General features: G+C 38.3%; 1 protein-coding gene and 1 long non-coding RNA gene across 7 annotated transcripts in view; one reads left to right on the top strand and one right to left on the bottom strand.

The window, feature by feature from the left end:
* Nucleotides 1-9,778, bottom strand: part of LOC121295065 (ethanolamine kinase 1-like) — a 61,909-nt gene extending 52,131 nt beyond the window's left edge. For all 4 annotated transcript variants that reach the window (XM_041219365.1, XM_041219367.1, XM_041219368.1 and 1 more), the window contains exon 1: nt 9,526-9,778. In XM_041219365.1, coding sequence (XP_041075299.1) covers nt 9,526-9,690 — 165 coding nt within the window. In that variant the 5' untranslated portion in view covers nt 9,691-9,778. The remainder of the gene's footprint in view (nt 1-9,525) is intronic.
* The window catches only part of LOC121295067, a 131,724-nt gene continuing 125,540 nt past the window's right edge, over nt 8,912-15,095 (top strand). The window contains exon 1 of one of the 3 annotated variants that reach the window (XR_005946846.1): nt 8,912-9,113. This is a non-coding gene — a long non-coding RNA (uncharacterized LOC121295067). The remainder of the gene's footprint in view (nt 9,114-15,095) is intronic. The other 2 variants (XR_005946848.1, XR_005946847.1) reach the window with 2 other exon arrangements.

The raw sequence follows: 15,095 nt of genomic DNA, 5'->3' as shown, positions 1-15,095 counted from the left end.
CTAATTTACCTTATACCAGATTTACACATCCTTTGGGTTTTAGGGAGCTTCTTGGAGGAGGCATATTTTAATACCCAAAAGTGACTGTCAGATATTTCCTACGTTCAAATAACTATCAAAGGATTTATCTGTATAGGATGTGAAAGCCTAAACTGGGTCATGAGTTCCATCTACTGCAATGTAACAGTAAATATTCACCAGTTTATGATTATTTAATCAAGTTTTAATGGAAAAGATCCCCACCCCAAATACGGGCCTGCTTCCAAACTGAATTATTCTCTACTATGTTAACAGCTGTAATTGTACAGTGTTTTGCATCTTGTGAAACTCGTCCTCTAAAGCTACATGCAGTCTGTTACTTACCGTACTAGATTAATTAATAATTGTATAAACTAAAATTCCCAAAAAGAAATCTAATTACTGTAAATTATGACCAAATTAAAATGTTTTATCTTAAAGCTGCTTAATCCTACAGACGAAAAGAGTGGCAAACAATGCTTGACAAGTCTAGCAAAAATGATATCTATTGTCTGTATTTTACTTATTAAATATGCCTGGGTAGGTATTCGAAAACCTGTGTGAGGGCAAGGTTTTGTGGAAATGGAAGCTCAGTAAAAGTAGGTTTAGGACATAAGTTTGGAAGCACTTTTTATACAGACGTTATAAATGCATGGGAAGGTGTAAAGTAGTAATACATTATATTTCTTTAGATGGGGGCAAATGGTGTTCTAACAAGGAATGAACAGGCTTGTGTTGTTTTCAAAATATGCTATATACTGTAGTCACCTGGACATTTTACATTGATGGACATCACCTGTGAATTCTGTCATGCCAATTTGAGCAGTAATGCAATACAACATGTATGTGTTTGCGAAGTGACCAATGGCTTTCTACAGCATGGTGAAGTGGTATTAAACGATTTCACAGAGCTTTGATGAAGAGTGCAATGCAACATACAAAACTGGATTTAGTTCTGAATGAGATCAAAGGAAATTGCTGTCATGTTATTGGTTACTTCACAAGACACACATTGGAGCCTTTTCTAGGTAATGTGAAAAAAGGGTGTTTTGATGTATTGAATAGTTTTAAACAATGTATCGATAATAAGTGCTGCATTAGAACTGAAAAAAATGTCCAGAATTGGAATGAAAGCTATATTATTTTCTCAATCCAGTATGTCCATAATTAAAGAAATTTGATGTAAACAGATTCTCTTTGTAAATCTGGATATTCTACAACACAAACTGTTAATAAATGTATGTATTATTGTGTTTATTTATATTTCTACTCGTTAGTTTTAACTCCTATTACAAAAGCAGAAAACAAAACAACCAGAGCTCTACAAGCATGCTATTTTGAATAGCTGTCCTCCCTATTGTACAGCTGAGGCAGTGTGGGCAGCACGGCAGGGTGAGAGTCCTACTGAGGCACGGGTGTGTTTGTGGAATATTGGGTAGCAGGGAAGGGGTAAAAACACATGGGAATGTGGCTGGCCAGCTAGGGTGATCACAGGTGTTAGATGGATTAGTGCTGGAGTTAATGTCGGTGAAGGTATTTCGTGTTGCTGTGTCCGTGTCCTGTGTGTTTATGTCTGTGAGTTTTTTGTATGGTCTTTTGTTTTGGCAACTTGTGCTTGTTATTTTGTTAACATGTTTTGTTCATTTGGATTTATTATTATTATTATTATTATTATTATTATTATTATTATTAATAATAATAATAATAATAATAATAATAATAATAATAATAATAATAATAATAATAAACGTGCGTCTGAGCGCTTAACCTGCAACTTCCTATTAGAAACAGCTTGCCATTGACAGTGTCCTGTCACATGTGGTGTCAGAGGTCGGACAGTGCCCCTAAGTGACTCAGACCTGAAGGGCAAGTTTTGAAAAAAAAAAAAAAAAAAAAAAAAAAAAAGAAAGAGAAGAGGATGGAAGAAGGTCTGTGGTGCCTCGCTTGTGCAGGGCCTGTGCACTACATAGAGTGCAGACCCTTTCGGGGTGAAGAGGACGAAGGGGAGGAGTGGCCGGTCCCAGAGGCAAGTGAGGGAGATGTTGCCTGCTTGAGTGCCAGAGGATAGCAGGGAAACCTACAGCAGTGCTCTCGAGGCCTCAAGCTGGTGCCTCAACTGCCCCCTCCCAGAGATAGAGGAGGAAGAGGAACAGCTGCCGGCCCTGAAGAGGAAGAAGGGGAGGAGCAGCCATCCCCAGAGGTGAGCGATGAAACTGGTCCAAGCTCCAGAGCAACAGGGAGAGGCCCTGCTGTCTCCAGCACCAGAGGGAGAAGCCCCGCTGTCTCCAGCGCCAGAGGGAGAAGCCCCGCTGTCTCCAGCGCCAGAGGGAGAAGCCCCTCTGTCTCCAGGGCCAGAGGGAGAAGCCCCGCTGTCTCCAGTGCCAGCGTTGCCACGGCTGCAGTACGCAGCACCGCTGTCAGTATTGCTGCTGTCAGCATTGCCACTGCCAGCGCTGCTACAGCTGGCTGCACATCCGGAGGAGCCAGCATTTCCACTGTCAGCCTTGCCGCTGTCACTGCCAGTGTTGCCAGGGCTGTAGCGTGCTGCACTGCTGTCAGCCTTTCCACTGCCAGCGCTGCCACTGCTGGCCGTAAGTCCAGAGGAGGCAACATTTCCACTGCCAGTGCTCAGCACACGCTGGCAGAACGAGGAGGAGGTGAAGAAACCTTCACTACAGCCCCGATCACCAACCCACCCTCAAGGATCCACATGGGGAAAGAGATATGTGAGGAGGGAAGTTGTGTTTTAGGGGGAAGGTGGCCGATGGCGGGTATGTATACTACGCACATAGGGGGGAGGTGTGTGGCAAGGCGAAAGCCATGGGAATGAGACTGGAGCCATGAATTGAATAAGTGATGATGAATTAAGGCTCCAGCCACAGGTGTATAAATGATCACGAGTGCTACATGATCACTTTATAGTGTTTTTTATATGCTGAAAACTACAGTGCGGATTAGGATGGTACATATACCGTACACCGGTATATTTTTTTACATGCCATATAAAACCGTGATATCAGATTGTATCAGTAATTATTCCTGAACATGATTACGTATTTTGCGTGTTTAAACTGAAGGCAGTATAGACAAGCTGAAACACCACATTAAAATAAGTCTTCAAAGAACAAGAAAGAGTTCAACACTGAAAATACAAATTGGCGTTCATAAATTAAATTGTGACATGATTTATTGAGAGTAAGAAAGTCTCTTTCATCCTGTTTTCCCTTTGCATATTTTGGTGTATGAAGTGTTTACATTTCATGGAAACTCATCCTGTCTTTAGACCAGCAACAAAATCCTTATCACAGACTTTTTTTACCTTCTCATTGGAATATGAAATCAAACAAATAATGTTTTGGTTGCTGTAACGTGGGTCATCACGGAATAATAATATACACACAGGTGCTACCACTAAGGTAATGGTAGCCCTAGTGTCTGATTTAATAAAGAAAACAAAAGAAAACAAAGCTAAAAATAAGTTTGCCATATAAGGGGAGCACTAGCCTCATTAAAAGAGATGTCCCGCTCCAGGAACCTACGTTACCCTCTCTAAACTGGTTGGGATTAACATCCCCTAAACTAAACTACTGCTGTTGCTCCCGCTTAGATGTCTAGCAACGCATCGCCTGTTACAAGTCCCAGCTACACACATCTGCAAATGAACATGTGACAGGGTCCTCCCTGTTATATACCCTCCCCCTCAGAATCGGACCACTGGCACATTCTGTCTGTTGAGGGTCAGCGGGTGGGTCACTGTCGTCAACCGCACCACCTCAAAGGGGCCAAGAAAAGGTAACAGGCGTGGACAGGGCAACCGGAATGCAGGCTGGTGACCAGGCAGTTGCAGGCAGAGGTGCCTCCATGGTAGTGCAACAACGTTTGGTTCACCAGGGAGAGTGTAACAGGAATCTGGGCAAACAACCGTGCCTCGTGATGCTGCGGCCTCGGACTCGGGCCCAGCGATGGGAGGTCAAGACACCAAGGGCTCACACTCACAGGCACCAGACTGTTACCCATGGGTGGTGGATGGGTCACTGGCTTTCAGGAGAGTAGCTCCTCCTTTCGCCCTCAGACTGCAACTGCTTCTACTCTGTGACGTGGTTCCTCTGGGTCTCTGGATGGCAGCTACTCCTACTATGGCTGGAGATGGTGGATCCTCCTCCTCAGGCTGTCGGATGGCAGCTCTTCCTCAGGCTGTCGGGACGGCAGCTACTCCTTCTTGGACCGTAGCTCTTCCTCTGGCTCTTCAGACAAGTAGGCAGCCACTCCTACTCTGGCCTTTGAAGATGGCAACGCCTCCATCACTGGCTTTTCACTCATGTCTCCGGTGGCTGCTGATCGTCATCTGGTTCTGCCTATGCATCCTGGCAGCCAACTGCTCTGTGTCTGTCCTGCCTTGACTCAGCAGGACCATTGACATTCACCGCAGCCACCATATGTAACAGAGGGAAGTGTTACGTGTATGGTTCGTCACTGAATAATAATGAGTCAGACACATAGCATTGGGTGTGAACACGCCTCACAGGTACATATATTTAATAGACACACAGGAGCTGCCACTAGGGTGCCAGCAATAGTAGCCCTAGTGTCAGATTTAATAACATTTTTTTAAAAAAAAAGAAGCTAAAAATAAAAGTTTGCCATATAAGGCGAGCGCTAACCTCATTTAAAAGAGACGTCCCACTCCAGGAACCTACTACACCATGTTACCCTCCCTATACTGTATGGGATCAACATCCCCTAAACTAACCTAAGTCTCGGCCTCCCAGTGACTCCAGGTCTTTACGACAGTCTTGGCTGGGCAGAGCCTTCACAGGCGCAGTCTTGCAGTTGAAGGGTTCCGTAGTAGTTATCTTGTGGCGCAAACGCTCTCCTTCTCGATGTAAACAAAGCACCCGTCTGTGTAGCATGGCGGTGCAGTCGCCTCGAGCCAATCCAGACCTCTCGATCAGCTCAGCACTGGTAGAGCCTACCTGCTCAATTGGTTGCCTAACAACTGTTGCGCGTCCGAGCTGCACAAAACAACGACAGGATCCTCCCTGTCACAGTTGCTTTACAGTCATTTCTGATGTGGGTATGCGTATATTATAACTAGGGCTTCTGTTTTTCTGTATTTCATTTTTCGGTGCTTATTTTTAGCTTTTGAGCTTTTATATATATTTTTTTTTTTTCTGAGCTTTTGCTTGTTATATACTGTATGAAATTATTGTTTTCCAAAATTCTTGGATGTTTTTTTTTCTGCCACAATATGTATAGTAACTCCACAGTACTTGCACACTTCGATTGTACCGTCTTTCCTTTGCTGTCTACCACAACTAAATCCTTATGGTCACTGGGGTTTTTGTGTGTTTAGGCATGTTGTTTACATTTCACCACAATTTGCAATTCTGTTTTAAATTCCACAAGCATGTAAATACTCCCTATCGAATTGTAATATAGCTTTTATTTTTTTTGGAGATTATTTTATTTATTCTTTTCACAGGAAAAGGGGCCAAGTCAACGTGAATTGAGTAACCAGTGTTTTACCGGTGTTTATTGGATATACACTGATTTAATTTATTTTGTAACAGGGTTGTTCTATCATGTTTTAACAGAATAAAGAAAGAAAACTATAACGCATGTTCATAAAAAAAAAATTACTATCTATATCTATCTATATCTATCTATCTATCTATCTATCTATCTATATATATATATATATATATATATATATATATATATATATATATATATATATATATATATATGAATATTCCAGAGTTAACGTCAAATATAAACATCTGAAGACTTGTATGCATAATATGGATAGACTTCTAAACTGTACTGTGAACTTATGAAGAACAAATTTGAATTTTTGAAAATATAACTGAAAAAAAAGGTTTTGAAATACATTAAGCCTAATATTTATCCATAATGCTTTGGTCTAACATTACTAGTCACCATTCTTAAAAACAAACCAAAGAACTGTACTGAGAACTTCTGTAAAAAAATATGTTTGGTTTACCCTCAGATTATTAAGTACAACTACTAGATCACAGTACACTTTCTATGAGGGGTTAAAACTGTCTAGAAAGATGAACACATAAGGGTAATTTAATGTAATTTTCCATACATTTTACATTCACATAAGCACATTCCTCTAAATACCCTGTAAGATATCTGTGAAATCTATTTTGTGTGGCCATGCACAGGACAATCGTAATACTGTGAGGAGAGTGGATCATCCACACCAGGAAAGCAACAAAACATTACAGCAGATGACAGCCTCAAATTTTAAAGAGGGACACAAAAGGAACCTTTTCAGATGAGGCAAATCCTTCATATCTAACTATTAATGATCAATAATCGGAGAATACAACACATATACCCCATGGGTCCAATCAGTTTAAATGCATCAATAAACACGAAAACTGGACCCTGTGAAGTCATAATAAAAAATAAAGGTTTAATGTTGCAATCATTTATATCTTTGCTTTAAATGCATCCTTTCATTGTGATGTTTTCTACTCTACATTTACATCACATACAAAAAAACGTAGCAAGCATTGTTAGATTTTTCTTTAAATGCAAAAACCGCATAGCCATTTGCGACCTTACTGAGGATTGTAAGTTTTAAAATCTATTGGGTATTAAAACACCAGTTGTACCTGCTTAGTGTAGTTTAGCACTTTCTTACTTTGATTTTTGTTGTATTAACTTTACAAAGGAAGGGTTGGCAGATACTCATGAACATCCTGTACTGTAACATAAATTCCACGTTCTTTCCAATAACATCTGAAAAAAGAGACTATAATTTATATTTCAAAACCACTTGGCATACCTACTGCACAGCTCTGTACTTAAAATGAAGGGAGGATCTGGAGAGACTCAAACAAAGAGTAAAATTAAAAAGACATCCTTAACTGAATGCTGCTGATGAAGACAATTCATTTCCAGCTGGACAGGGATCAAGTGCTTGCCTGTCAAATCATCCAGTGTCTGCTAAATCAGGGAAGTTTTACTTTAAAGCAAACGGGAAAGACCCAATTCCCCTCAAAGCACTGGACAAAAGTAATTGCCATTTAAAAAAAAAAATAACAAAAAACTACAACCTCAATAATTAGCAGGTAGGCCCATATATTTTATAAGCTGATTTTTATGCTTGTATTGTTAGCCAAATGCAAAGCTAGCCAAGACAATAATAGTAGGGTTATGTTATGCATATAGATTAAGGAACATCTGTATGGTTCAGATTTCCATTTTTGGGTAACCAGTACTGGTGAAACATAACTGAAAATATTTCATATTTCAGTATGTCATCTAGCAGTTCTTTACTGACCAAAGAAAAAGCTTATATATGTAGTCCACTTAACTACGAACTACTCAGCTGTACACATGGTGTAATATTGGCTTTTATTTAATTAACTAATTACCAAAGATGAAATACTTAATACTCCACACGCTTTTAAAATAAAGAGGCGCAGATTTGCAACATCAATATTTGGTACAGCATGTTCTGGAAGTAAAAGCTCTATTTTTTGTTCAAATATAATAATGTTGAATGGTTTCAGCTACAGGTAGGATTAGACTTTATATAAAATAAACTCAGTGTTTGCTTTGTGTATTAGCCATATATGTCAATAAAGCAGACACTTGTCTGCCTGTCTTTGCATAGTTTTACCTGTCTGGTTCGAACAAACTAGTTATTTTTTTGTTTTGTTATACGTCTTACTAACAGGTTCTTTGCTTCCACTCATTGACATGCTTCTGGGCCAAAGAAAACACTGCCTGAACTGACAAGCAGCCACGAGCAGCTAGACTGGGAATGGGGCTGCCCTGCTTGTTCCGCGTAAGATTGAAAGATCTCCAGACTGCTCTGCTGGGATTCTTTGGAACACAAAGCCTATTTCTCTGGGAGATTGCGCCAATGTTTGCTGACATGAATAAAACGGTCACCTTCACAGAACTATAAATTTGCCTGGGGACTGCTGCCTACTGCTATTGCATGACTCAACCGTAGATGATCTCTGCTGATTTAAAGGCAAGTATAACTGGACACTGATTAAATCCGAACACACACACACACACACACACACATATATATGTATGTATATATATATATATATATATATATATATATATATATATATATATATATATATATATATATATATATATATATATATATATAATATATATATAGTAATAAGACTATTACCAATTGCATGTCCTTTTTTGCATAAACATTCTAAGCAGGTGTTAAATGAAGCATTTCTTTAACAGTATGAAGATAAATGTTTAGACAAATGAAATAGACAGAAAGTTGGCACTTAGCTTAAATTCTCTATGCTTTTTACACATTTTGGTAAAACATACTGTGGCAGACCACAAAGTCAAAACTGATGTACAACATTGCCTGGCCCAATTTACTTAATTTCTATATTGGTTTTACAATACAATATGCGGTCTAATTTTACACAGAACACACTGGAGACAAGAATGGATCTAATTTATACACTGTATGTTTAATGTTTTATCTATATGACATCCTGAATTTTTAGCCTGCATCTGTTCATTTCTTTAGAAATATCCCAACACTAATATCAGTACAATGCGGTTACAGTACACAGTCAGCGTGTTTAACAAAAACAATTTCAATAATGATATTCTTGCTGATTAAAAATCACAACAGATACCTGTATGTATGTAGGTCACAGGTGGTATACCTATAGTTATAGTGGTAAGCCACATTTAAGAAAAACAAAAAATACTAATCAATAATTCAAATATACGTAGTTATGGAGTTACATTTCTCTATAATTATTTCAATTGGAACAACCTTATGTAAAGTTACTGTGCGCTTAAAAACTCAACTCTAAAGGACAAAGTTCTGACATGGTCCACGTGTCCGCTCCGAAACGCTGTTTTTGTGTAAGTAACTTCTGATTGGTTATTTGACTGTCACGCCTTCACCATTCACAGCAGTATTGAAAATCCTTCCCTATGCAGGGCTTGTTATGGACGTGCTTTGCATTTTAAGTTGAGAGAAAAGCAGCTGCACAGCAGTTTGCTTCCGAATCTAATGTAGCTATGACAAGAACTGACGTTTTAAAAAGGTAATTAATAAGTTACAGCAAAACCTCTATAATCAATAGTTATTTTAAACTAATTGTTTTAATACCATTTTGTCAGTTTCATCCTGTGTATTGCCGATAGTGTTGTTTACAACTGTTGGGGTTTTAAATTATGTAACAAGAAAAGTTACACGTGGTTCCGGGATATAATTTTATTACGTATTATTTTATTAAGTATTTGTATAAATATTAATAGTAGGCTGTTTTGCATTACATAAACAATTACATTGAAATACGTATTTATGTTTAACAGTTTCATTATTGTTCCCCAACCGAAAAACTTGTTTGTTTGTTTTGGTTACTGCAGAGGCCCTGCTGCACCCTGTGTGTTTTCACAGGATGCTTGTCAATTTCATTCCCCATTTTATTTAAACCCGTCGTTTCCTTTACTTGCCTTCAGTTTAATATCCGTATGTTTCCAATGGGGCCGCAGTTTCTTTAGCAAGGAAATAACCCCGCTTTTCAGATCGCTTTCGTCTACAATTATGTCGATGTAGAGCACCGAGCCTGCCTGGGTTTCCATGTTCCTTGTCTCTATATTAACCACGTTGCTGTTCATTCTGTGTTTCTTGTGTGTAGCCCGACTCCCAAAGTTTCCCTCAGGACAGCGTCTGGTGCATGTGCAGGGGGCTGGTCTAAGTGTACTATTCTGCAATGCATCTTCAAAAGCAATATTAATATAGGCCCATATCTGATTACATATTAACAGCTACCTCCAAAAAAGGGATGCTTGGCAAAGGTTAACAACTGAACACATTGTACATAGTCTAATCATTATCTCTGATGAACAGAATGTTTTATATAAATGTCCCCAACTTTTGTTTACTGAAGGACAGCAAGTTTCAAAGATGTCAAGGTCAGTCTATATAGTACTGTACTAGCAAGCCAGGAATTAACTTTTAAGATATCTGACTCTATATTGGCTGTATCCAACAAGGAATACAAGGATGGATTGTGAGAATACATGCCACTGTTATTTTCATGTTGGTACTATTCTATACAGCAATGATGATAATCATACACTTCAAAATATTTCTACGTAACAAAATTAGTAGAAAGCCATCTTGCTAAATCACACACACACTATATAAAAATATAAATACTGTATGTGTTTGTATGTATGTGTATATTGTAACAACCCAGGCAATGGCATCCCTCTGGACTCTGTGTTTGTCTTGTTGTTCGTCATGTTGAGTGTTATGTGTATTGTACACGTATGTGGCACGCCGTTAGCGCTAGGGTAGTTATTGTGTGCGTATGGTTGGCAGGTGTGAGAGTGGGTAGAAGAGAAGAAAGTGAGTGAGCAAGTAAGAACAGAGAGAGAGAGAGCAAGTGAGGGAGAGTGACACGATGACAGAGAGTGTTTTGGCATGACCCCGCCCCAAACAGAGATTTGTCGGGCTTTTATTAAATAAAGTTTGGAATCCCGCCTGGTCTCCCCAAGTCCTGTTCACTGGCAGATCTGAGCGTTTTTTAGATCTGAGCGTTTTTATATATATATATATATATATATATATATATATATATATATATATATATATATATATATATATATATATATATATACACACACACACACACACACACAACAATTGGGCCATCTATGTGCAATAACACTGACTATGCTAAAAAGTGCTTTATATAGAACTTGACTTTAAAAGGCAAATCTTAAGAAAGCAACTCGTGTTGAGATTCTGTTTGCAGGACAGGTTCGGCATGGCCCCACTGGCCATTTTCACGCTACGCAGGGAGGTCCTGCACCAGTAACCTTCTTCCTAACATAAACGAAATAAACTGGTAGGATTAAAAATCCCCCAAAATAATACCTACGATCCAGTTAACCACGCAGGGATTGTGCTGAAGCTCACCCTGGTTCCACACACAGTTGTGAGGGTTCACCTCCAAGCTGTGCAGAAAAAGCATCAAGAAGAACACAGAAACTGGCTTTTCAATTAATTTTTAAAGGCAGATGAGCAGGGTTAATTGTTTGTCAATTGTTCAGTTCCAGCTGCTGCACATTCCTTTTAATTAGGCAAGCAGGTACGTCTAACCTCCCAGCCCTGCCATCCAATTAAACAAACTAAACACATTATTACTTACAACCCAACCCCAAACCCCAAAGCAAACCATACTATTTACAGGGGCAGACGCCAGCCCTGCCACAGAACATCATTTCGATATTTTATTTAACATCATGCAATCAAAGAAACTACAGAATACAAAAAAAAGGCAAAACATGTTAACAATATCAAATTGGCTACAGGAAGGATGCTTATCAGGGGCGATTGTGTAAAATACTGACTTCCCTGGCCTTGTATGAAATATGGGAGGGGTCAAACACTTCACGGTGCTTGGACACCTCCATAGACAACAGTTTCATTTCATGTCTGTCCCGGGCTTTAGTGCAGGAGATGCACCTGCATTTTCATCTGGATTTCTAATAGTATGACAGGTTAGTTCCCATGCAATGCATTATAGGGAAACATGGATCAATTAAGCCCCTTACAGATTTTGTGGGTTATTTGGCAACATCTACTGTATACTGGGCACCTTTAAAAAATAGCCTATATATGTAATTCATTGCCCCTCTCCCACCCCAAATTATTCTAAATAACCACTTAATCCAGTTCTCTATCAGGTCCCTATAACAAAGCAACAGGGCCGCTGTGAAATGCATCTACATGAAGTAGTAACTAACATTGTAAAACGATGGAACTAAACATGATTAGCTGTGGGTTGGCAATTGTGACCTGAAATGTAACGTCTGCAATCCAATATACGGAGTGTAGGAAGAGGTTAGTTCAGCTCGCCATTTACATCTCCTTGTCGGTACACTAAACCAAACCTGACAGATGCACTAAACATTTTTTCAGGTTGTGTCTAATACATTTTAAATTAAGGCAAGTGTGTGACTGTGGCTGTAGTGGTAAAGTTGATATTTGGCTGCAGACATGTAACACGTTAATACGAGGCTGTTGTAAACTATGTGTCGGTATGGCTAGACAAGGCTTTATATTGTTATTTTAGCTCAGTATTGATTATATTTAACTATTATATATTGGTCTGCCAATAGTTTTTGTGTACAGTATAATTATTGTTTTTAACATGAGATAAGACAAATGTTTGGGTGCCTTTTTCAATTGTGACGGGGTACATTTCGGCCCTGTGTTTATTTTGTATTTGTGTTGTATTATTATGATTTAAATGTATTGTTTAGTGTTTAAAAACACAAGGTTTGTTCATTATTGCTTTACAGCAGGGATGAGGTTAAAATGCCCCATCCAGCTGAACACGTGCATAATATGGCCATCTCCAGATGACTTGATTATCGAGTATCGATCTGGAGATGGCCATGTTTATATAAAGAGCAGTCAGCCGCTCATTAGGGTTGGGTGTTCAGGGAGTAAGAATGAGAGACTTGAGTGAAAAGATAGATAAAAGAATTGCTACTTCTGCTGAATTATCTTTGTTTGTCTGTTTGTTTTGGCCAACGTGCTGTTTAGTTTTTTGCTTTGTGTTCAAACCTTTTGTTTTGCAGTAAATACACGGAGCAATGCTTCACCCCGTAGTACTGGAGTCTGTTTCTTCCTGGTCTGATGTCACCCACAAGCCACCCTGCCACAGTAATATAAAAATAAAGGGAAGGAAACCCTGTAACTTTCGTATCAAAAAATACTTTATTGGTTAAACACACATTAAAAAATGGATGCGTTTCGGCTTAACATTGCCTTCAGGATAACACATAATGTGTGGAGGCTTTTAAAATCCTAGCATAAATGTATGGTCTAAGTGCCTATTTAGGCTTTTCCTTAATAAATTAGGCCTAAAGGATGCTCGGTTGAGAATTCAGTATTAGCCAGCTTTAACTTGACTTGCCAAATGCCGCTTTATTTGGGTTTATTTGTTTACCTGAACGAATCATTCCATTCTACTTTGTGTTTATCAGAGCAGACCTATTGTATAGAAAACAGCATTTAAACACCCAGTTCATTTTGTCTTTCAATTATTTAAACAAATGTGCTTCATCTTTCTGTGCGTTTGCCTGAGGGCTAGATTTAATTAACTTTTGTACAAACTGGGAGAATATCTAGAGTTACACATTAAAACAGCAGGAGTTTATATTGGAAGAGTGTTATATTATCAACACAGAATGCTACTATAGGGCGAACTTCTGTTTGTTTCTGTCTCAGCAGTTTCTGTCTCTTAACCCACAAGGACTTGACATTTATTTCAGTGTAGTGTAAAATGCATTAGATAAAGAAGGAGAAAAAAAAAACATCAGCTAACTTTCCTAAACTTCATTGAGTAGCTGGCAGCTGGCATTAATTTTTTTTTTTTTCTGGCCCTATGGCCACCATAAGAGAACCCTCGCAATGATAAAGGTGTACAGTACAAAGGATCTCATCTTCTTGTAGGACTGCCAGTTTCAATAGACAATGCAGTGGGTTTGTCAGGACTCTCCTTAAAAACGACTGCATTCTTAAAGCGTCCCTTGCTAGATAGCATGTTTCGTGTGCGTGTGTGCATGTGTTATTTCAAAGGCGGTAAAGGCAATAGCAGAACTACATTGTTCTGAAGTTATGCAAATGAATGCAATTCAAATGATTCATAACCATCCCCACAAGCTTCACAAATATAAATATGAGACATCCAGAACAATGTCTCTTCAGTAATAATTAAGCTGATGGCCTATTATGCTGTATTGCAAATCAATAAGTACCTTATTTGGCGGGCACTTGAGGTATTGAGAATTGGCTGAAGGCCAGGCCTACTTGCACTAAATAAGCAGACGCAGGTGCATGCAAAACTTGTCTTCCGTCTTTTGATTGAAAGAAAGAATGGGTTGGCGTAACAATGGTGGCCAGCCTCTTCAAGGTAATTGTACGCAAGTGCTCATTTAGAAAGAGGCTCTTTTGTTTAGCAGGTGCTGTTATTCTGTTTTTTTTCTTTTTTTTTTTTTTTCAAAAAATGTCGGGCTGAACTACCGAGCAACTCCAGAAAGGACCCAGCTGTTGTAGAGAGCCTGGTACCTGGAAAATGATATTCTATCATTCTCTATTGTTGTTTCTGTTTTCGTTATTTTTTTCTGTTTCCGTTATCTGTTGTGTTTTAGTGCTGGATTTCGGCAAAAGCATAATTCTTTTTCTTAAAAAAAAATAATTTGTTTTTTTCTCCAATATGTTGTACTAACTCACAGTTCCACACCCCTAGTGGTAATTTTTTAAACCACATTCCAGAAATCCACCTTTTTCTTACGGTAGGAATAGGATATTTGTTCTAATATCCAGTTTATTGCTAATCAAGCCCATTTTCCTTTTTCAACACTTTACTATTACTATTTTTACTTATGAAGTGGAGATTTGAATGTGTTTTACTAACTCCTACCATGTTAAAACCCTACTTTGTATCACTGAAAGACCATACTTTATTTGACATTTTCTAGATTTCTTGGACCTGCCAAATATAGTGTACAATCTTCACTAAATGGGTAAAAAGTACAGTGTAGTAAGTGCAGAAAAAGCTAGAAGTTATAGTGCTGCTTTTTTATTAGTAGCTTCATGTGCAAAGTTGTCTTTGTGACTTTGAAGATATTCTTATATTAGGCCTACATTATTGTTACAAATACAGAAATGTGGCTGTAAACTATGGTAACACATGTTGTGTACTGTTGTTTTAATATTTAGATTCATGTTATATGTACTAATGTATTTTTTTTAAAGTACAGATATACAGCGTTTATTTGTGCCATTACATCCTTGCTCAATACAGAACGAATGATAGAGTGGCTATAGTTTATTTTATTTATTTATTTTTTTTATTTTTTTGCAAATGCCATTAACCTGGAACTTTACTGATAAAGCTATTTTTAAAGCAAATTATACAAATAACATTTCCTAGGCTATCATATATACATGTATTTTGTTTTTAGCAATCAAAGCAGATACTCTGTCACAGTTTCTGTTT

The sequence above is a fragment of the Polyodon spathula genome, chromosome 19, assembly GCF_017654505.1.
Source record: "Polyodon spathula isolate WHYD16114869_AA chromosome 19, ASM1765450v1, whole genome shotgun sequence".
NCBI lineage: Eukaryota > Metazoa > Chordata > Actinopteri > Acipenseriformes > Polyodontidae > Polyodon > Polyodon spathula.
Note: the sequence above shows the minus strand (reverse complement) of the source record. Positions and strands in the feature narration are given on the sequence as shown.